Source organism: Grammomys surdaster, unplaced genomic scaffold (assembly GCF_004785775.1).
Source record: "Grammomys surdaster isolate TR1022 unplaced genomic scaffold, NIH_TR_1.0 150, whole genome shotgun sequence".
Classification (NCBI taxonomy): Eukaryota; Metazoa; Chordata; class Mammalia; order Rodentia; family Muridae; genus Grammomys; species Grammomys surdaster.
In genome coordinates, this window is record NW_021604608.1 from 24,298,478 (window position 1) to 24,323,662 (window position 25,185).

General features: G+C 33.1%; 1 protein-coding gene across 1 annotated transcript in view; it reads right to left on the minus strand.

Annotated features, from left to right (window-relative positions):
- The window catches only part of Gabrg1 (gamma-aminobutyric acid type A receptor gamma1 subunit), a 72,091-nt gene that overhangs the window by 31,004 nt on the left and 15,902 nt on the right, over positions 1-25,185 (minus strand). The window contains exons 2-3 of the mRNA XM_028765291.1: positions 17,634-17,782; positions 4,256-4,323 (exon numbers count right to left, since the gene is read on the minus strand). Coding sequence (XP_028621124.1) covers positions 4,256-4,323; positions 17,634-17,782 — 217 coding nt within the window. The remainder of the gene's footprint in view (positions 1-4,255; positions 4,324-17,633; positions 17,783-25,185) is intronic.

Consider the following 25,185-nt stretch of genomic DNA (forward strand, 5'->3'; position numbering starts at 1 on the left):
AGGGTATCAATGCAGGGAGAGGCCCTTGGTCCTGTGAAGGCTTGATGCCCCAGTGTAGGGGAATTCTTGGGTGGGGAGGCAGGAGTAGGTGAGTGGGTGGGGGGAACACCCTCATAGAAGCAGGGGAGGGGGATTGGATAGGGGGTTTCCCGGGGGGAACAGGGAAAAGGGATAACATTTGAAATGTAAATAAAGAAAATATCCAATAAAAAAGGTAGGGAAAAGAAATTCTACCAAGAAGGATCTATGGTTTTAGAAACTATGTTCTGTGACTATGAGAGAGACCACTTTGGTAACTGGGATAAGATAAAATATGTTCTGAAGATATGGTATGGGTTCTACCCCATGGCAAGTTTTTATGCTTACGTCTCCCCCGTATTTCATTTCCAGTGATTCCCTCTAAGGATCTCACATCCAGTGCAAGCTTGCAGGTTTCAATGAGACAGTGGTATTACACCTGCAAATCTTCTGCTCTAGTCTCTGCACATAAACAAATCTGCTTTCACTTCTGGTTGCTTCTCTTCTTTTATCTTCACTGGAGGAAGTTTTTGGTTATTTTATTTATTTATATTTCAAGTGCTGTTCCTCTTCCCAAATTCTTTAATCCTTGATTGTTTTACCCACCAGTCAAAAGGCAATTACGAGCTGTATGTGATCAACAAAATAACATCCTTATCCCATCCTTATCCGCATCTCAAAGATAGCAAACTTACAAAGAAAGTACTTTACTTCCATTATACTAACCCTCTTGGTAATATCTAGCTTCATATCTGAATGCACCTGCTTTTCTGCTTATATTTATGCATTTTCATAAGAATGTAAACAAAACTTTAATGCCTCTTCACATTACTTAATTCTTTTCAGCCTTCATTAGTGCGTTCTTAAATATTCTCAAAGAAGATCTCAAAATAAAAATTAAAGAAATGATCTATTAGTTGGTTGAAGCATTCATGTAGTTAATATAAAGAGCACTAGTTTTAAAAATAGGAATATGGTTTTTCAAACTCATGTTCCAATCCTTAAACACAGGAAAGAAATATGTAGTTGATTGCGAAATGAAGTTTTAGGTTTTATAATGTGCTACTTAACCTAAGTAACTTTCAAAAGAAAGATAACATTTTATAACAAAGCAAACCAGTCCCATATAACAGTTATAACAGTGCATGAATATTTCCACTCTCTCTGCAATTGTCTGGGCAATTAGCAAGATAAATTTGAACCTGTGTTCTTGTCTGGTAAGTTGTACTCACGTTCCCTTGCTCTACAACACTCGCAGCAGAACACATAAACATCTCAGGAAATGTGAGTTCAATTTGTCCTGAATTCCTTAGTTAATACTGCTTTCTACATGGGCTTCTTACTAGCTCCCTTTGTAACTATGGGCTTTTGATTGGTTTTGTTTTGTTTGTTTGTTTTTCTACAATAAATTCTATGTTATTGGAAGTTATTTTTCTTTCCCACATATTTTAGTGCTATTAGATTCAATAGCAATTTCATTTAATTAGCTTTTTAAGAAGAAAGATGTTGGCTGGGTGGTGGTGGTGCACACCTTTAATCCCAGCACTTGAGAGGCAGAGTCAGGCAGATTTCCGAGTTTGAGGCCAGCCTGGTCTACAGTGTGAGTTCCAGGACAGCCAGGGCTACACAGAGAAACCCTATCTCGAAAAGCCAAAAAGAAAAAGAAGAAGAAGAAGAAGAAGAAGAAGAAGAAGAAGAAGAAGAAGAAGAAGAAGAAGAAGAAGAAGAAGAAGAAGAAAGATGTTTAGACAATTGTTGAAGATCTGACTATAGTCTTGCCTCTTGCCTTTCCCCTGATTGTTAGCCCATAAATAAGACAATCTTTTAGGCTAGTCCAATGGGGTACCACATTATCATCTCAAATTTTATTGAACAACATCCTGTGTATACTCACTTGCCTGACAGTAACTAGTTTGTCAGTTATGGTGTGGTCAAAATTCTATGGTTATATCCATCAGTGTAGACAATTGTGGAAGTTAGTGTTACACATGAGAACAACATATTCAGAGAGAGAGTTTTTCATTTTATTTTAACATGAGAACAACATATTCAGAGAGAGAGAGTTTTTCATTTTATTTTATCACATGTATGTATGTATGTATGTATGTATGTATGTATATAGGTATGTATGTGTGTGTATGTATATATGTATGTGTGCATGCATTTTTGCCTGCATATATATCCATGCAATCCACTTTTGCAGTTTCCCTAGAAGGGGGCATTAGATAACCTGGGACTTGAGTTACAATGACTATGAGTTTCCACATGGGTCTTTCGATCAAACATAGGTCTTCTGAGGAGGCAAACATTGTGCCTACCTGCTGAGCCAGGAGAAAGAGAGAAATGAGGTATAATATGATTTGGATGACTATGTACAGTCAAAAGTTAACATATCATAATAGTTTTCCTGGTAATAAATGAAGTAGGCACATAAGTAACTTGTATAGCACTTGGCTAGCATGTTTGGGGCACTGAGTTCAATTCCTAGTAAGTACCGTGTATAAAAAGCAATTAAGGGCTATAATAAGACACACTTTCCTTTTTTTAATATTGAATAAAGCATTCAAGGAAAAATTAAGAAAAATGTTAGAGATTCTTGGACTGAGATGTATACTCCTCAAACTCATGTTGAATTCTACGTGTTCAGTACCTCAGAATGTGACTGCATTTGCAAACATGAAATGTTAGGGGAAATAACACTTACAAATAAAACTTTCAATCTCAATCCTTATTCAGTAATGTTTATAATTAGAAAAGAACATTAAGATACTGAAAAGGGGGTTAGACAGTGGTAAGGAGCATGCACTGCTGTTCTACAGGACCAGAGGTCAGTTCCCAACACCAACACTGAGCTACTGACAACCATTATAACTCCAGTTCTAGGAGCAGCTGAAGTCTTTAGTCTCCTGGGTACCTGCACACATCCACAAAGACACACAGACTGACAGACCAACAGACAGTCAAAAACACACACACATCCACTCACCTGCACCCGGACACACATACACTTTTTAAATGTAAACTTCTTATTTTTAAGCATACCATGCCTGAATACTGTATTTACATTAAAGCACATACATAATTTTATAGAGAAAGACAAATATTTTAAAACATACTGAAAGAGACACCAGGGACAAGCAAGCACACAGAAGCACTGCTACGATCCAAGAAGAACGTGGACATGAAAGATGCCTACGAAGAACATGTACTTCTCTCTTCCACGGTTGTAAATTCAATTCCTCTCACAGCAATCTCCCTGGACAACCAATCTTTGACGGCAGTGTTAGATGAGCCACATAATACATTATATTACCAACCCCATTACATATACACAGGAATATGGCTGCTGGAATGAGGGTTTGTAGCCTCCTAGAAGCTATAAATCTTTATTCTTTAATAAATAAAAGCTATTAAAATAAAAACCTGTTAATAAATAAAAGCCATTAAAATGCTTATTCTTAAATACCTTTCTTTAATCATAAAATTGCTAGCACATACTATGTCTGTTTTGTTAGTTTGTTTTTCTACCAAGCCTTCTTAATCTTAGTCTGCTTTCACATTGGGCTTTCTCATTTTTTTTATCCTAGATTTCATCAGAGATTGACTCTTGAAAAATTGGGTGATAATTATTTATGCACTAGAAATTGAACTCACTGGAATAAGGTGATACTAGTTCTTCCCTAAGGAGTATCGTAGCCCCACTTGCCTATCTATATTTGACACTGAGTGCTTCTAGTTTGTTTTCTACAGCTGTAATAAAGGCCACAGCCAAAGGGAAAAAAACCTTGAGGAAGAATGAGTTTAGCTGCCTTGCAGGTCACAGTTCATCATTGTGGAAAGCCTTGGCAGGAATTCAGGGAGACCAAAACCTTTTTAAAAGGAACTGAAGCATTGACCTTAGAGGACTGCTGCTTACTGGGTTGCCCTCCAGAGCTGGCTCATTCTGTTTTCTCATACAACCTAGAAACACCTGCACTACCCACATCAAACATTAACTCGGAAAATTCCCCAATCAATTGCACTCAGGCCAACATGACAGAGACATTTTCTCCCGACCGGCATTCTCTCTACTCGGAAGAACTTACTCTGTGTCAAAATTGTCAAACTAACCAAGATAATAGTAATTTCCGTCTTAAAACAGAATCATTTCACAATCAACTATCTTAATTCACTCATTTCCTCATGCTGCTGTGAGGCTCGCACTCGTGAACCCTGTATTGTAACAGCTCTTACTCACCATGTTTATGGGATCAACAGGTCCAATGCTGTTTACATAAACATCAGTTTCAATTACTGTGGGTCTCACTGCAAAGTAGCACAGAATGGTTAATGATATCAAGGATTGAGAGAAACCTTAAATTTAGTTTTGCATCATATTAATTATATATTTCAATAATAATGTATCTCATTATGAAATGTAGTAACAAAAACTTGTTACAAAATTTGAAAATGATTTGAATTTGAAACTAGTTATATGACTATAAATCACTGAGTTAATATTTCATGAGTACAATGTAAAATATTATGGATATCAAAAATTGTTCACCAAAAAAATGTTCACCAAAATTACAACTAAATTCAATAAAATGTTTACCAGAATTTTTCTGAGTTAGTTCTAGGCTTTTAGGATTAGGAATATATATATATATATATATATATATATATATATATATATATATATATTTAAATTTAATGAATCTTTTTTAGTGAGTGTATAGCAATATTGCTCTCATAGAGTAAGGAAAAAGGTGTTGATTTCTAACTTTTGCTGTTTTCAAAGTGGTTATTTAATCCAGGATGGCTAATTTAAAGATGTAATGTGAAGTCACTAAATAGAGTTGAGATGATATATTGCAAGTGTCTACTAATTACAGCCGCTTTTGGCACAGAGTGCCAAAGTAGCATACATACTGAAGGAGGTAATGTAAGAAGCTGCTTGCACACCCGACTCACATGAGGATCTTAACAAATATTCATTCTTTCTTTTCTCTGTTTTGGTAAGGGTGTTCCTTGATGTTGCTGATACTCATTTTTACTGATCACTATAGAGATGTTTCTATGGTCCTCATCTATTTTGCTTTGAATGTTGTCCTTCGGGGTTTCTCAGGTAGTCTTCAGCAAATATATCTGATTTTGCCTATTCTATCAAAATACACATCAGTGGTCTGCATTTTAAATTGTTATAAAGTGATAAAATTTATAATTAAAACTTATCCACTAGAGTCCTGTATCTGATGATGTCTGAAGTCATTTGTTCCTATTAAACCTCTCTCTAATGAGATTTACCAAAATATTTGACAATTGTTTTTCTGCCAAAAAGAATATTTTTACATAGCTTCTTTAACTCTACTCGGCATCTCCATAAAAAAACATGCAAAGGACAATTTGTTTTGGTTCATTGGATTCTAGTTGAGAAAAGACAAAACATATTCACAAAGTAGACATGAGAGGATAAGAGTTTCAAGAGACAGATGTAGATACTTACAGCCAACCATTCAGTTGAGGTCGGGTCCACAATGGAAGAGTGATTGAAGGAATGAAGTTGCTGAAGGAGATGGCAACCTCATTAAAAGACCAAAACTGTTAACTAACCTGGAACCCTGGGAGCTCTCAGAAACTAAGCCACCAACCAAAGAGCATACACATGCTGGTCCGGGGCTCCAGGCATATGTGTAGCAGAGGACTGCCTTGTCTGGCCTCAGTGGGAGAGGATGAACCTAATTCTGTAGAGACTTGATATTGTAAGAAAGGAGGATGAAGGGTAAAGACCATCTCTAAGGCAAAGAGGAAAGGGGATGGGATGAAGTATTCTGAGATTGAGAGGACTGGGAAAGAGAGCATTTGGGATGTAAATAAATAAAATAATTAATTTCAAAAAAATCACTTGCAAGAAGACAATCTACCATGTTTTCCAGAGAACTTGATATAGGAAATGAGGAGAAAAGTTACCTTGTAGTTAAAAGTTTATCTGCCATAACAGCATGGCTGAAACCATATTGTTCGGTTCATGTTTCTATCACTGAAAGCTTTGTATGCTTTCTCTTTTTTAACCTCATATATATTACTTCTGTTCAAGGGTTGTGTTAGTCTTCACTGGATTTCCTTTCTCTTTTGCACAGTGCCAAATCTGTCAGTTTCAATGTTTATCAGGCTGTCATCCACTGGCCTATCTAACAAAGCCCTCAAGCTACAAAATTTCAGTAGAAATTTGTAGACATTTTTGCAAAACAGTGCTTACAATGACATGTCAATGATTAGCGTCTGCAGGTGGAGAATGACTCATTCTCTCCATAGATTTGTTTACACGTTCCCAACAACAAGAACTATTGACTATTATATCTATTTACCTAACCAGAAATATAAATAAGTCATTTTGAAGTAGCTTAAAAGAAAGTTGAGTTTCTAGACTAATGTAAGAAAAGGTAATTTTAATTGCCATCCTCATGTAGTTGTCTTAAATAAAAATAGGTCACATAATTTAGAGGTTTACAATCTATATGAGACTGATGACCTCTAAGATGAGTGCCTTTACTTGTCATTTATTTCTGCTAACTATTTACTGGTGGCAATAAATACATAATTAAGCTAATTACAGCTAGTATTTAAAGGATAATTTTTATGAAGCAAATTAACAACAATATAAGGGGTTCCTCAGTTGAATTTGTAAGTATATTTATTGCCTTTTCTAAGCAATTACAACTGATCTAAATAAACATACAACTCTTTCATAATCAGATTTTTCATTTATACACATAAATCAACAAATATTCGGTTTCTGCATTTATTGTGCAACACTTACTGCCTACAGTAAATACAAATGACTACAGGGTATTTATTTTACAAGACATGTTTAGCATATTAAAATGTAGGAACTTCTGCATATTAATCAGTTAACCTGACTCCATAATATCAAAATTTCTAAACTAATTATAAGATGAAACTGTATATATTAGTCAAATATTAACTCTGGTGTTAGGGGACAGGCTACATGACCTTCACGTAGTGGGAGAATTGCTTGCCAATATCAAAAAGCAAGGCCACTGAAGTTCCCACAGAGGAAAGATCATCATCAGTTCAAGACAAAATATTTGTTGTTGATATAGATTATTTTAATACTTTCTTAATAGGTAAACTACTGGTTTGTTGTATAAGGAAACTAAGTTTGTATAAGAAATGTGTGATGTATTTTTCAGGACTGGATTTTTTAAGACCAAAAACCAGAATGATAACAAGATGAAAATATTACTAAAATGAGAAAACAGTCTCCGTGTTTGTTTATAGAACATGGACAATTTTCACGGTTTCCTGTTTGTTTTCAGTGGTGAAAAAATATTCCATTAACAATCATGAAATTCATATTTTCCAGCTATGGGTCCTATTTTATATATATATATATATCATTTGGTAACATTAGCTATCTGGTAATTAGTTAAGGTCTTTTAAATTGTAGCCCTACACAAGATGAGGAGATATGGATGTAAGAAAATTACAGAAAATGTTTCAGATTAATTTGAAAACTAAGCTTAATGATTATAAGACAAAAAATACAGAATTAAGGAAAGAAACAAAAATCTGTATCTTCTTTATCACAGTGCTCATTGCCCCATGATTGACTTATACTATAAGTATTGTTTATAGGTAAAAATTACTCAAAATCAAATGCCTTTAAAAGTTGAGAAAATATCTTCTTGGCATTATGTTTGCAAAGTGGGACAATGGCAACATTTCAATGATATTTAGAAAGAAAAAAATATTCCAGATCAATTCAAGAGAAAAGTAATTTAGAGGGAAATGCCATTTGACCTCACAAATTGACTTCTTAAGAGTCAGCACATATTATGTTTAATTCACCAATATACACATATATCAAAGGTCTTCCCTGTAGCAGTCTAACAATAATCAAGAGACCCATGCATTGATAACAAACTGAGAAGAGACTGCATTAGTTCTGTAAAGTTCTTTCTTAGATGTGGCTTTAAATATTCGTTTCTAAATTGCTATACATTTTATTTATTTGGAGGATTATAATATAATTACATTTCTCCTTTCCATTTCTTCCTTCTAAAACTTTTATCTACCCAGAACTTTTCGGATTCATGACTTCTTTTTCTCACTAACTATTATCACATGCAAGAATGTATGTGTATATATGTATATTGCAATCTGCTCTGTCAGTATAATATTGCTCGTATGTATGTTTTCATGAATGATCATTTGTCACTGGACAACCACTTTGAGTCCTCTTCCTATGAATGGCCATCTCTCCTGTTCTAAGTTTTCCTCAGTTGCCTACAGTTCTTTGTACAGGATTACAGCCTCATGGTCCTTGTACCATCCATTTTGGCATGTCCAGGTTGGGCTCACATTTGGACTAAACATACTTCTATAAACATACACCAAGATGATAAGAGACATCCCAGAAGGAATAAATATACAAAAAACAGAAGTTCAGCTTAACTTGACCATCTTCATAAGAGAAAGAAAATATAAATTATATTTAATAAGGGGACTTCGGGATCATGCATTCCTGGAAACATTTTTCCAGTCTCTCTCAGACTGTTTCAGCAGAGTATCAGCCTTTTAAATAACATTGATTTGAAAATTTATTGCATTTTATAATAATTATGGTTTGATCTGTATGTATCTTTTTTCAACTATAGTTTATTACAGCAGTTTGTTTAAGTCAAACCTGTAATACATGGTGGAAGTTTTTACAGACTTTTCTTACTGTCACAAAATAGTCATTAAATCAATTAAACCATACAATTGATTGAGACATTTTATGAAACAACAGTTTTTTTTAAAAAAAACACTATGTTTATGAATTTTATTTCATATAGAAATAACTTCAGGAAACCAAACATATTACTGTTTTCAAATGGTACAAACCCAATTCCATACAGATCTTATTGTCTAAGAGTTTTTCACAATGTCTGTTTTCACATTCTCATATTTCTTCCTAAATTTGCACTTTAGTTATTAAACCATGGTCAGAGTTTAATGAAGTTTTCTTCAAATTTCTTTATGGAATTAAATATCTAAAAATTACTTGTCCAATAAACAATTTTACCCACACAGTATAACTAGGAGAGTTATTAGTCAACTTATTTTGAGATGTCTAACTCTAGTTTGTTTAGCAGAATTTTGCCCAATTACTAAAATGAGTCAGGGACCTTAATTGTCAAGATATTTTTCAGTATTTATTCATTTATTACCAATTTGGCAAATTCAAAAATAGAGACAAAAGTGATTCTTTTTATCTCACTGAATCCTTATCCTGAAATAATTAGAAATGGAACATGGATAAACAATATCAATGTATTAGTGTTATCATTATCATTCTGATGGTTGTATAGGGTATACATGAAATAAAGATAAATACAAATATATGTTGATAACCTCATCTGCTTGTATAAGAAAATCCTGAAATACTTTGGATGTAAGTAAACAAAATAATGCAGAGATGAAGAAAAATCTGGAGGGAAACAAGTGTTTTAAAATGATAGCTGTGTGAAGACAGTGATAGCCTTAAGAGAGCCCATAGGATTTACTGAAGAATGCCTGTATTATTAAAGATACTGAATTGTGATTGCACATCTTTCAACAAAGAAAACTTCAGGTCCATCAAGCAGGTTGTACTATCAGTAAGTTAGAGAAAAATATGAGTAAGTTCTGTGAGATACCCAGGATTTATCTGCAACAAGATCAGTAACATGGAGTGGAGTTGGGAGTCCTGCATGAAATGTCCTCAGGTATTTGGTATCCCCAAGTTATGTGACAAACTGAATATAAAAAGCTGCTAAGATTTTAGGATAATATAGAAATTGTTTAGTTACTCCAGGAATATATGTGCAACAAAGGAACCAGAATCTAAATACAAGTCTTAGGCCCAGACAACTGAAGCCACTATTGTTCAGTAGAAATAGTCAGTGATAAGAATATTCTAAAACACTTCTCAACTATTGAAATTAGGCAATATTCACTTAATTTCCCATATGTCCAAGAAGAAACTGAAGAAGAATAAACTGTGTGGTCAAAGTAGTGTATAACTCTGCCTAAAGTTCCAACATTTCCAACAAAATGGAAAATGCAGTAGTGCAGAGAAGAAGAAAAAAATCTGTGCTCAAATTCCAAAATGGCTTTCTGGGAATAGATAGAATCAGAAAAATCCAGGCAAGGGGGACAGAAGTGAGGGGGAGAAAGAATTGAGAACAGATTCTCTTAGAAATACCTCAAACGTCTCACTCTGTATGACTTTTCTTCTGTTAACAGAATAAAACAAGATTTGTGAGAGAAGGAAGTCTGTAACAAGCTTCAGAATGATGTGAAAATCCCATTAAAGATAACTTGTGTGTCATCAATCTGAAGATACTTAAGAACATGTTTTGAGACTAGAACAAACAGTAAGAAAAAAGAAATCTTTGACTAAGTGTGTTATAAAAGAATATTATTCAAAAATAAGGTGTTTCTGGGCAGAGCACAATGTCAAAAGTGAAAATAGAAACATGCTTTAAAAATTGAATGGGGAAAGAGAAAAATAGTGAAAGGAGAATTATATGTTTCTACAAAGGAACAGAATCCAACAATCCAAATGTCATTCAATCCCCATCAACACAAAAGAAACATCACCACCACAGCCACTAAATGCTATGTGTAGAGCCTGAGAACATCGATGGTAAAATATCTACAAACCACAAGATAATTAGACAAAAAATTATTTCAAAATTTATTTAAAGTCATAATAATGCAATATGGGAAAAAATGCTTACAAGCAGTAAGCCATAGAGACCCCAAAGGAAAAATCCTCAGAGTAGCTGCCTGTATTCAAGCCAGTATTCTAGAAAGAACACTAATCACTTTGAATCAGAAATTCAGATGGTAAGCCTGAGACATAGTCCCTGTCCTTCACAAAGCTGAGAAAGAAGCCTGTTGCTTGTGTACAAAGATGGAATCACAGGATGACCAATAGTGAATACTTTAGAAATGTAATAATAGAGTATAATCATTATAAAGAGATTAAATACATGATAAATTCAAGGTCAGCAAGTGTGACGAATTTACTGATAATTAAAGCCAAGAAGAAATCATTGCATTGGAATAGAAATAGTAATGGAATCATGTGAAACAAACAAACAAACAAACAAACAAGCAAATAAATGAATCTTCCTGGCATTAAATACATAAAAACAGATTCTTTAAAACAATCAAGTGCTTGGGGGAAAACTAATTAAACAGAATGATGTTTGGAAATATATTAGTAAAACCATTTTTTTGAAATATTACAAAACAATTGAATAAACCTATCACAGAAAGAGCAACTTAAAATCATATAAGCATCAAAGAATAAAGCATTGAACTGTCATCACACTTTTCAAACTGAAAAAGTTGAGCATGCCAGAAGCAAAGTATGCTATTAAGGGGAAACTCAGAAAAGAAAGAGAGCACTCGAGCTTTTACATCTGTATGTACATTTAAGATCAAGTCAACAAAAAAGGCTTAATATTCATAAATGATGAAGGAAAATCTGCCTACAGAAAGAATGACTCAAGATATAAAAATGACAAGAAAGACTATTGATTAAACTGATAAAAATGTAAGTTTAATAATGCAAATATAGAATAAGATATTGGACCCAAATGAAAACTAATTGAAAATATTGTTTTCTGTGAGATCACAAACATAGCAAGTAGACTCCTAGTGAGTATTATTAGGTGGGACTGCATATTAACTGATGCAGCAGGGGGTTAATTATCAACATATGCTCTGATAGCATATTCTGAAAATTCATAAAACAATGTTTAAAATAAAAATTATGAAATAGCAGAAAACATAATGAGGATTGTACATCAACATTCCTAGATATGATGGTTGAGAAAACATTGCTTGTAACATTAATAAATACCTAAGACTTGAATGAGGACATGTAAAGAAACTACATGGGAAATATTTTAAGTACTCTTAGAAATCACAACCTAAATGTGAACGAATGGAAAGTCAGTCCACATTGTACTGTTGGAAGATTCCATATTATCAAGATACCATTTTTTTTAAAGAAATTTTCTAACCGCAGTACAATTCTCATAAAAAAATACCAAAAATTTTAGGACAAATATAATGGTAGTAAAGTTGATATATTCAAACATATGTGCATGTTAACTCAGGTAACTCTAAAAATTAAAGAGACAATAGAATTATGAGATAATAGCATTAAAGGATATTATATATTAACAGTATTATAGTATTGAATGCTTTTGAGGTTTAGATCTCAAATTTTAAATGTCATTCCAAAAATCCAATAAAAGTACAACAGAATTCAATGTCCTTAGAGGATGAATGAATTCTAGTTCTAGGTCAAGATAAGCTAGAATATTACTATATTAAATACTATATATCATATACTATAACAGTATATTATGGATATATTATATACTACAGTATTATACTATATACTACAGTATTTCTAGTACATAAAATACGCATGAAAGTGAAGAAGCAAATGCTTAAAATATCATATATAATAGGAAAGTAACTCAAGTAATAGGTAAAATAGTTCATGATACTGAGTAAACAGAATAACAATTTGGAAAATATAGTTAGATTTAGAATTTATACCGAATCCAGGAATTAATTCAAAATATGTGATTAATGAAGCATAACATGCATAGAGATACACATTAAGTTCTAAACTTATATGCTCTTATGAGGGCTAAATATGCGGATATATGGTAGAGACATTAGGATCCTGTCCTAACGTTGGAAAAGAAAGCTGTAAGAAATACAGAGGCGGATGCTCGCTGCCGAACTTTGGACTGAGCACAGAGTCCCCAGTGGAGGAGTTCGAGAAAGGATTGAAGAATCTGAAGGGGTTTGCAACCCCATAGGAAGAACAACAATATCAACCAACCAGACCCCCCCCCCCCCCACTCCCCACCCATAGCTCTCAGGGACTTAACCACCAACCAAAGAGTACACACATAGAGGGACCCACGGCTTCATCTGCATATGTAGCAGAGGATGGCATTGTAGGTCTCCAAAGGGAGGAGAGACCCTTGGTCCTGTAGTATAGGAAATGCCAGGATGGGGAGGCGGGAGTGGGTGAGTGGGTGGGGGAGCACCCTCATAGAAGCAGGAGGAGAGAAAGGAGATAGGGTGTTTCCGGAGGGGAAACCGGGAAAGGGGATAACATTTGAAACGCAAATAAATGAAATACCCAATAAAGAATATTCTAGAAAACGTAAAACAAGAAAGGAAGAGAGAGAGAGAGAGAGAGAGAGAGAGAGAGAGAGAGAGAGAGAGAGAGAGAGAGAGAGAGAGAGAACCGAGGGCTAGATTGAATGTGATGTTTGTATTTAAGCCAAAACTACAGTTCAAAATCATACCTCATAAAACATGTATATGAGTATTAATGCCTAGGAATGTGTGTAAAAAACAAGTAATTTTCTACCATAGTCCACTGGGAGAATAAAAAAATGAGTGATACACAATAGTAATGAATACGTCTAAGGTTTAGATCTTGAATTCTAAATGTCCTTACAAAAAAACAAATAAAAGTACAAGAGAACTCAATGTTCTTGGAGGACGAGTGAATTCTAGTTCTAGGTCAAGATGAGCTGGAATGTCTGATGTGAGGGAAAAAATCTTGAGCTTATAAAACAGTAGGGACACTTACACAAACAAAGGGGACAAATTATAAGAAACTCCTGTGGTTGAAGGTTTCACATTGTAGAATACAATGAATAATGACAATGACGGATTATGAAGCATAAAGCAAAATAATGGCTTATGGTCTTTGTTGATGATATTAATTATAGGCAAGCAATTGCAAGAGGAGGAGGCACTGTTTTTTATGATAGAATTACAGTCAATACTCATAAAATGAATAATGGCCATCTTGAGCCTGTTTGGAAAGTAGGGCAGGAACAATTGTCACAGGTATGACTCACTGATGATCTACCAATAATGGACAGGTCTATGCTGGAAACTTTAGCACAGTTTCACAGTATCACTTTAAAATAAATTAACCAGTAAATGGGAACATAGCACCTTTTAGAGACAATTGCAAGATGATACTTAAGCATATTAACAACGTTTAATATCACAAGCAACACGCTAGACTAGGATTGAGCAGTAACACATCTTCCTGATGCAATGCACTGAAAGGGATCGAATCACTGCTGTGAGATTCTAAACAAAAGACTAACAAGACTATAATAAATCTATTAGGCAAATTCAAACTGAGGGGCACTTAACTGACTAGTGCTCTTGGTCTCTCTCTCTCTTTTTTTAAATTAAAATATAATTACCTAATTTTCCACTGCCTCTTTCTTCCCTTGACTCCTTCCTGTGTACTCCTCCTTGCTCCCAGTTGAAACCCTCAATGAGATGTCTCCATTAAGTCCCTCCCCTCATGGCTCAGAACACTCAGCTGCAGAAGCAGTGGTGAAGCCAGAGTGGATGGAGTATACCAAAGAACCCAAGGCCTTCGAGATACAGCAGAATTGGTTCACATATGAACTCAGAAACAGACAGTGACAGCATGCACAGGGCCAGAATGGTCCAAACCAAATGGAGTCCTAGAACTGAATAGGATCCTAAAGCTGAAAGAAGAGGGAGACACAGGGCGTCGTCCATAACTCACAAGCTATCTCTGACTCATACCCACTTCTAACAAACAATGAACATATAAGTACATAATGAACATGTAAGTACATGAATAAATGTATGCATATATATGTATGTACATATGTATATCTCTGTGTCTATATACATTTACTGTGCATTTTCTTTGGCTTCTTTGTATTTGGTTGCTTTGTCATACTCTAATTTGTTCATTTTGATTTATCCTATTATATTTTATTATTATTCCTCAGTTTTATGTTTTCTGACAAGAGATAGAAAGAGAATAAAACTGCATGAGAGGAGAGAGAGGAGGCGTCATATAGATATATATTTGCCTAATCATATAAACACATTCTGCTTAGAATGCTTAGGGCTTAGTTTTAACTTACATATACATATGTATATATACATATCTGATTGTGTGTGTGTGTGTGTGTGTGTGTGTGTGTGTGTGTTTTCAGGACTGATTGCTTGATTGATTCTGAATAACCAAAGAAGACTACTTCTATTTCTCTATTAATTTACTAAGGTCATATAAACACAAATACTGCAGGATGTCAAGAGGCATAAGGTTAGAAGATTTGATGTTTAAGTAGTAGCCTTGTGACAATACTCTTCTCTTAATTTCTCTTAAATTGAGTTTCTAATGTTAACATTGCAGATAATTGAATTATAAATACAGATTTTTATTATAACAATTTTAAAATGAATTTATTTAAACAACCTAGGAAAAGAGATAATGTATAAGTACTAAAATAAACTAAATTAATAAATCCAATATTTTACAACAGTGAAATGGTCCTGCAACTATTCACCACAGAAAATTGGCAAAGAAATAACTGGAACTGATATAAAAAGGAAATTGAAACTTTATTCAAGATTTTTTATAGATAAAGAAACAGATGGTTAATAAAATCAATGATAAATGGAAAATACTAAGATCATAGGAACATTAAAAATAAAAAATATAAAACTATTGAAGATGAGCAATTTAAAAATATAACATTCATTTTAATGATTTTCATCAAAATTTGCACACAAGTTTTAACTTTGCATGTAATCCACTAAAACTTTTATATACTGCAGATATAGCCCACAAACAAAATTCTATTCCAACATAAATTTTCTAAGGTTTTCTTCCAAATATTTAAGGAAGTATATACATTCATGTCAGATATCCAGAGAATAAAAGAAAAGTAATGTGTAACTCATTAGTCTATGTAACTAAAATCATTTTTAGAAAACATAGAGACAATGCAAACAGCAACATGGCCAATCAATCACTATCCTACGCACACACAGATACAATGTTATTAAATGAGGTATGAGATGTAAGTTAGTATGGTGCTTTACACTGGGGTAAACATGCAAACAGATGAAACAATGGAGAAACTGCACCCTAAATTTTATATATAAATCAAATTTATTTAAAGCTTGACTGACTTTTTTTTAAAATATTTATTTATTTTATGTATTCACCATTACTCTCTTCTAACTCACCAGAAGAGGGCATAAAACCCCATTACAGATGGTTCTGAGCCACCATGAGTTTGCTGGGAATTGGACTCAGGACCTCTGGAAGAGCAGTCAGTGTGCTTAACCTCTGAGCCATCTCTCCAGCCCTTGATTAAAGTTATTCAATAATTAAAACTTACTTGTAGATAATACTGAAAAAAATATGCTCTATATCAGAAAGTGTTTCAAGTTTTAGGGGGATAAAAGCCTTGCAATATAGGAAGAGAATATAACAAGCATAGTGTCTTAAAATATTCTCATACCTACCATCATTCCTATACATTACTGAAATGTAAATTAGTCCTCTGGGATCAGAAACAAACCAAAACTGTTGTGTCCTGTATTCAAATCTTGTCATGGCACTTTTGAATGAAATTAAACAAGTAATGTAGTCATCATTGTGAAGACAATCACATCTTTATATTACTAAAACAAATATACAATTATTGTACAATAAATAATGGTTAATCAATGTTGTGTACATATACAAAATTGATTTTATTAATATAGATTGAATGTACATTCTAGGAAAATACAATTACTGTTCTTAAAATCTTCAAGGATACCTATTATATTTAAGAATATTTCTATTATTATAATAATTTTAAGGAAAAATAATTTACACCATTAACCGTAATAAACTCAGGAAATTCTTCTACATGTATGAAATTTGTTGTTAAATGTAATTTTAAGACACTTTCAATTAAATTTGGTAAATTTTTGTTTGCTTATTTGGTTTTGTTTTGAAGTTAATGTAAGAACCTTCAGAGTTAATTGTTTTGTTAAATGAAGACATACTTGCCAGGGCCTTAGAGATACAATGGTGAACAGAGTTGATTCCTTCAGCAACTTTGCCATCGCTTCTTATAGTCCTCTATTAATAAAATATGTTCCCTTGCCAGAAATGTAGTACCTTCAATTATTTTTTGGCACCATCACTTTTATGATTCTCTTTAGTCTTCCAAAATATTTTATCAAAACTCCTTGCTAACACCTTTTATAGTATCAGTTGACACAAAACCACATTAAAAATATTTGTTTTCTGTTTCCTTTCAGAACATGAACTCTTCAAAGACTCCTGAGCACAGCTGTTAACAATCCTTATCCCCATGGTTCCAGCTGTATATGTAGGGGAGGATGGCCTTGTTGGGCATAGGTGGGAAACAAGGCCCTTGATCCTGTGAAGGCTGGATGCCCCAGTGTGTGAGAATTAGAGGGCTGGGAGTGGAAGTGGGGGGTGATTGGGGGCACATCCTCATAGAAGCAGGAGGAGGGGGAATGGGATAGGGGTTTCTGGGTTGGAGGGAAATGGGGAAAGAGGATAACATCTGAAATATAAATAAAATATCCAATAAAAATTAATTTCAAAAAATAAAACAATCCTTAACCATAACAATCTGGAACATCCATTGAATATAAGATAATGACTAAATTAGTACCAGTGGAGTCATCAAAATCCAAGATTGATACCTCAGACTTACCGCCTATGTCGGGACGAAGTTTGTTATCATAACCTTGAAGCAAAGAGTTGAGAATTTGTGTGATATCTCCTTCATGAATTTTTGGTGCCAAGACCCATGTTTTATTCATCGTTAAATCTTCATCATCTTCATCATCTGCTTTATCGACGCTAAATTATTCAAAGAGAATGTTGTGCAGAAAAAGTTTTATGAAAATGTGTATTTATAAATATGTAAGTTACTTCAAAATTGTAACTTATATGGTTCTATGAAAACAGGGCAAACATATATATCACTTTAAATTGTAATAGCATACAAGGTAATACTAAAATAAGAAATACATTAAAAATAAAGTCCACTACGCATGCTAAAGAAAATATTGAATATGTCTTTAAACTGCTCCATAACATAAACAGAATATTTAATAAATATATGAAGATTGCTCCTTAGACTTGTTCAGAATGTAACACCCAACGCTGCATGTGGTGACTTGGTAATGTTTACAGTAAATGATTAAAATTAAAAGTGAATAATCATAAGGAAATTAGTAAAGGTCTAGCAAAATATATAAAACATGAGTATATTACAAGAATCAGGAAAGCATATAAAGAACCATTTTACTAAGGAAGGAGTAAAATTTTGTATTTATAATCCTTTCATTAAAGACCACCAGACCAAAAACTTCAAGACAGAAACTAGTAAAAGAATTAGATTTATGTCCTTTCTCCTAACTCATGCCCATTATCTACAGTCTGTCCTTACTCGTCTCCTTACGTTTAACTTTTCCTCCTCTCTTCTCTGTAGTGGACTCTTTTCTGTACTGTTGTCCTGTACTCTTATGTGCATTTGGTTATATCTCTACATAGAAACACAGATATATTTATAATAAGCATAAGAATTCATTCTATTACCTAATAATGGTAAAGACATTCAAGTAAAACAGATATAGATTCAGGTATAATATTTATATATAGATTAAAAATAGAAAATAGAATTAATGGATTTTTTATCACAAAGTTTAACTACCCCATTCTTGTTTAATGGAAATCATTATAGACTTGTCAGCAGACTATATTTTATGTCTTTAGTTATTCAGTGAAGAAGGTCCAACACCTAAACCTAATATTGAATAACTCAAGGATATGTATTTTTCTAAATTACTTACATCAGTATATTTAAATCTTTATGCACTATTACTATATATCTATTGGTGTCACCACAAATTGTTAGTAAATAATATTCTTTTTTATGTATTTAATATGTGTTTGTCTATAGATTATATGTAAAATGTCCTCAGATGGGCCATGGGTAGAACTTTGATCTTCAGCCTGTGAAACCACTGAAAGGTAATGGGATCTTTGAAGATGAATTCTTGTATAGTACAGTTACATAACTGGGTTATGCCTTTGAAAGGCATCATGGACCACCGTTCTCTTTGTATCCCTATCACTTTGCTTCTAGATTTCCAAGAGAGTACACAAGCTGTCCAATATTGCTTTTACCTCACTGTCATGTAGCTTTACTAACCCAACATAATGAAATCAACAGTTACATGGTGAAACCTCCAAAATCATGGACCAAAATAAGACTGTTATCCGCATGCCTTGATTTATACCTGTTTTTTTTTGTTTTTTTTTTTTTTTTTTTACAGAACAAAATGTTGAGCAATGAAACATTAACTAAAACAATAAAGGGAAGCTTGATTTTAAAGAATTTCATGTCCTAATTCATCTCTGTCATGATTTTGATATTTTCAGCTAGTAGCTAGCTGTGTTTAGTTTCTTTACAATGTGTGTTTGTTCTTTTCTATTCAGGCATACTTCTCAGCCCAATTGCTTCTGACTTGGCCAGTTCTTCCTGCAAAAGAATTATCCAAACCTTGACTTCAAATATTAAATAATATTAAATAACCTTGGCCTCAAATATTAATAAGTATTAAATAATACTCTTTAAATGGTTTTGAAACATAAGTTATTAATCATACCAAGGTAGATTGTCTAATCCTATATAAATGTACCATGGCAGATAACTAGTTGTATTAAAGGGTACTTGATCTTTTTAGTCCAAGAACAAAGGTGACATGGGCAAGCCATAACAGAACTATAGTGTTCAAGCAGCCTAGGTTTGTAAGCCACAAGCATTTCAGATCAGTTTGCAACCAACAGGATTTAACCTGGTATTTTCCTACTTATAATGTCACCATGGTTTTTTGTATTTTTATTTCCTGTCTTAGAAAACAAGTAGACATATACTTGTGACTCTTGCCTCCGATTGTTTTCTCCAAACTTTCCAATTTCTCTCGCCAAGGCCACATCCTGTACAGAAGAAGACTTAGTCTGATCTTTGCTCTTTCATTTTATCCTACTTAAATGATGATGTAAAACATGTAATAGAATGTACTTTTTGTACAACCTTAGGAAATATCCTTTGTAGAGTCACAAGCTAATTGACAGCTCCATGCTTCTGCCTTATTATCTGTATTCTAGTACATTATCAATGGAGGAATAGCACCTGAGGGGATTAGTTGATTTGACTATGATCTGTTGGTGGATCTGAGACTCTGACAGTTGCACTGCTCAGCAAAGAGAATGAAATACTGCTTTCATTGAGGGAATACTTGCAAATGAAAATGATGGCTTTCCCATACACTTCAAATAAAGCAGTAGCTATTACAAATAATAAAAATAAACTTCTATAAAGATTTATTTATTAGAATTTTATACAAGTGATTCATTGTTTCAATTGTCTTTTATATATTTTGCAAATTATCGTTATATAACCTTATATTAATTTCTTAAAAAGATCTCATTGTTTTCTCTAAAATAAATAAGTATACACTTAGGCAAACTAAGACATTGAAAACACTGAAATTCTAAAAACTCAGGATGGTGAGACATCTTGGAATATAATTATTGGAAGTTAGTTATCATATAGAGGCTGAGACATTGTTAATAAGCTCTGTTTTAAACTCCCTTTCATCTCTCAATCCATGCTATAGAGAAGGAATATTTAGTAGGTGTGGAAGAATTGCTGAATAATATAAGTATATATCCTTCTCTTGAAACATAATCGCAGTCAAATCTCTCAGTAAATTAAAGATTTTTCACCCTACTTTGTATGGTAAACTTTGATCAACAAAACCACATTTATAATGACTTATATTTAATATGCAGCACAGAAAAGTGATCTTGTTAATATTATAGAACTATTTTTTCTTACTTTATCACATAATATAAAAGAAATTTCGTTAATTCTAATTTCACTACACCTTCCTTGAAGCTATCCAAATCAGTTTAAAAATATTTGTTAAGTATTTTAATATCATATTGGTCTTACTTAGATAATTAAGAATACTATTTTTGAAACATAATTTTTACACTCCACTGGTTATGTAGATCTTGTAAACAGTTTGGAGATTAATGTAAAATTGACATAGTTTGGGGAACAATAGGAACTAAATCTTCATGACTAAATTTCCTTTACTCACATTAGAAGTTTTCTGGACTCATTCTCAAAGAAGTCTATAAGCAATTCAAATTCATGTAAATGTAACCTCAATGAGTCTTTTAGTCTTTATTATGTAATTTTACTAATTGTCTACTATGATAATTAATGGTTTCATTGCTATTTCAGCCATTGTGCCTACTAAATATCAATGGTTTTAAGGAACTTTACCTACCCTTAACTTGTGGTGGTACCTTTGACACGTTGTCATCTAATATACATTAATTCTGGGGAAAACACATACATCTCTACCTCATAGGTATGAAAAGGTTTACAAGATGCCTTATGGGTTAAATAATAAAAAGCAGATTTATTTTTTTGTTTCTAAAATTTATATAATCTAAAAAATTGAGCCTTCTGAAGTTTTCCTGAATGACCTGATTTATCTTTACTAAAGATGGTGGGGTATGGATCTGCTACTTTGGAGGAGCCCACATTACATAGTATGAATGAAGTGATTGAAAAGTCTACAATGCTTCCTTCTCCATCTTTTGGTTCCAAGAAGGTAAAATAACTTCAAAGGATCACACTTCTGAAAGTGTGAATATTAAGGAATCACACTGTCTCTGTGAAAAAGGCTTTCTAAGAAGACTGGTCTCCAACACAGTTTTCATTCATTTATGGAGAAATTACCATGTATTTAAAATGTGTGGAATTCTGGAAATGCAGACAAATAGCATAGCATTACTGACTTAGTAAAGATTTCCTAAAACACAGTAGATTAGTCAAACAAATAATACTGAAAAACATTGCACATAACTGGGTTTATTGAGTTAAGAAACAGCAGACATTTTATAATATGAGTATGCTTTAGTAAATAACTAAATACTCACATAATAGATTGTTCATATGTAATCAATTAATGCTTATAAATAATCTGAAAAGGGGGCTAGGAACTTAGCCAAGCATTTGAGAACTCAAGAATATGCTTAGTATGCATGAGGTCTGGAATTTAATCTCTAATACTTACCAAAACTATAAATAAAAGGCATTATGATCACAAGAGCATATGAATATAACATTAAGCAGTTTGTCTATCATTTATGTATAAAGTGAGTCTAAGTATTTGATGAGAAAACAGGTAACATGTATACTCAATATTTTATACAAGTGAAACCACAGATGTTATTCTTTATTTAACAGTATTATACAATTTTCCAATATATAATTTATAATATGAATGAACAGAGAGAACCTAATATAGAAGTATTCACAACCTAAGAATGAACTTCTGCTGTATCTATACCAGAAGGAGTTCTGAATTGAATTTCTAATCATAGAAAATAAATAATTAAATGGAGCTTTTTCTGAGGAAAGATAGTACATTATTCTGTCGACATTATTATCATGATAGCCCTGAAATTTGCTGAAAGATACCCTGGTCTGGGAACATTGCTCTTCAACCTATTCAGCTGCAAGCACCTGAGAGCAGCCCTGAGACTATACAGGCCCCAGTTACCAGTGGATACTTTCAGGCAATAACAGAACATGCAGGGACAGTACTGAATCTATTCATGTCTGATACTTCCCTTTCTTAGAAGAGCAATATATTCTCAAGACATTCCATCTAAACTTTGTCTCCTCTTTCTAGTTTAACAGGTATCAAACAACTGTTTTGCACAAAGCTTCTCCGTTCTATTTGCCCTTCTCACATTACCTTCTCTTATATTTTTTTCAAATATCTCTACATGCCCTATTTCACCTTAGCTTCTGTATCCCACACCGAAGTGTCTGCATCTACAGTTATCTGTAGCTAGTTACTAAAAATGTTTTGATATCATATGTATCAGATCTTCCTAAACTCTTAATGTAGTACAATACAGGAAATTCTTTGATGACACGTTATTGCATATGAAAGGACTTTGATGATGGCTACATAAATTAATTGTTTTCATGTAGAAAGTGTTTTTACCTAATATTTAAGAGATAATATCAGAAAAGACAAGTGGGGTTCTGTCATACAATCAACAGAGGAGTCATGTTTAGTCAATGATAACATACATATGCCTAAAGCAAATCAATCAAGCACCATGAACTAATTTTCATTCATAACATGAAAATTCCTTAATTTTACCCAGGACAAGCCTGTTTCAAATCTGTTTCCATGGAATTATTTTTAAATCCCTCTCTCTCACTTACAAAATGACCTACTTAGGATGATGAATTATAGAGTAACTCCATAGATAGTTCACATAAAAGGGGCAGTGTGTTCTGATTCTGACACATGAGGGTGCCTCTCCCATTAATCTAAGAAAAAAAACCAGTGTAATCCCGACCATCTTAACGAATTGCCCAAGGAATTTCTCTAAACTCTAAAAGGAGTTTAGTAGAGTTATCTGCCTTTTCCCCATGATTTGAAATAGAAAGGTTAAAATTTCAAGAGATATCCACTGACAGGGTCATAAATTTTACATAGGTATTCCCTATATATTTCCTGGACAAGGACAGGATGATGATTGCTTATTGTACTGAGAATACATGGAAAAAAATCTGTGGGTAGAAAATATAATACACATTTTGCTACTATTACTCATACTTCAAAATTTTGGAATTAACTGATTACTACATCATCACAAACAAATTTACTATTACAGCTGCTGCTGCTGCTACTACTACTACCTTTATTAAAATCACCAAACATGGAACTTATATTATCATTATATTATTTTTAGGGATTATCCTAACTCTGCTTTCCAGAAATAAGAATGAGCTGTTGACAGTAAATGCAATAGGATAAGTATACTTGGGCAAAGAACCTGAGTTGGTACCATTTAACATTTCAAATATATATATATATATATATATATGTGTGTGTGTGTGTGTGTGTGTGTGCGTGTGTGTGTGTGTGTGTGTGTGTGTGTATGTATACTCAGATACTGTGACTACAAGTTTTGATCTTATTTTCACATCGTTCTGTACATTTAATTAGCTGAACATTTAAATATTGTCATGATAATATTATTAAATATAACTTTCTCTATTATTTGGTATAGTTAATTAGTGTTGGTTTATTGAGCCAAAAGGCCTAATGATTAAATATCCTTTCATGGAAAAGTGGGTATCAAAATATATATTTTACATATTTTACTATTTTCACAAACATTCAGTAAATAAAGCCCGTTTAAGAGTTAACTCAATGCAAATGATGTCATTTAATTTAAATATAAATAACTTAAATATGAAAGGCAAATAATTTTTCCAAAGGTTCTGAATGCACACAGAATCAGGGATGATTCGGTGGGTAAAATATTAGTTATACTACTGTGAGGGCCTGCATTCAAATAAGACAGGCAGGGCTGTATCAGCCTATAAACCAAGCAAACATATGATGAGCCACAAGGATGAGATTGTGGTAGAAAGAAATCTGTTAGGAATTATAAAACCATAGATAGTAATGCAGTTGTCAACTCTGCATGAATTCAACAAGGATTTAAGGGGTGCAACAATCTACTCTACTCTCTCATCAATGCCAGAAAACTTTGTAATGTTGTAGCTATTTTAATTTTACTCTATATAATTTATCACTAAATGCCACGTATATACTGCATATTGGTAGATATAATCATGTAATTCATTTTGTAAACGTAAGTATGAAACACTATGTAATCCCCATAAGTGTTAGGAAAATAAGTTACTGATAATGATACATGCGTAAATAGAACAATGCTGGATGAATAGCACCTATTGATTTGGACGCATGAGCTATGAATTAAATTTTAATGCTACTTTTATAAATGATGATACCTTATTTACAATAACTACCAAGTAATTGCTATGGGCTTAGCATCTTTCTAGATGATGAATGTAGAAGGAGAAATACAATATCCCTAGCTTAAAACTCGTAGAATATAGAAGACTTAGAATATGCATTAGTATTGGTCTGTTAATAAAACTGTGGGGCTTAAAGAAGTCGTCAAAAGTTTTTGCTCCAGATTGTTCTTATGGTTCACAATTTATATGTTTGCAAATCTTTAGAAGCTGCATTTTGAAAGAGTGTATTGGTTTAGTACTCTGTGTTTCTCAGAAACCAACCAGAAGTAGCAAAATGGGAGATGGTTTTGCAAGCAGC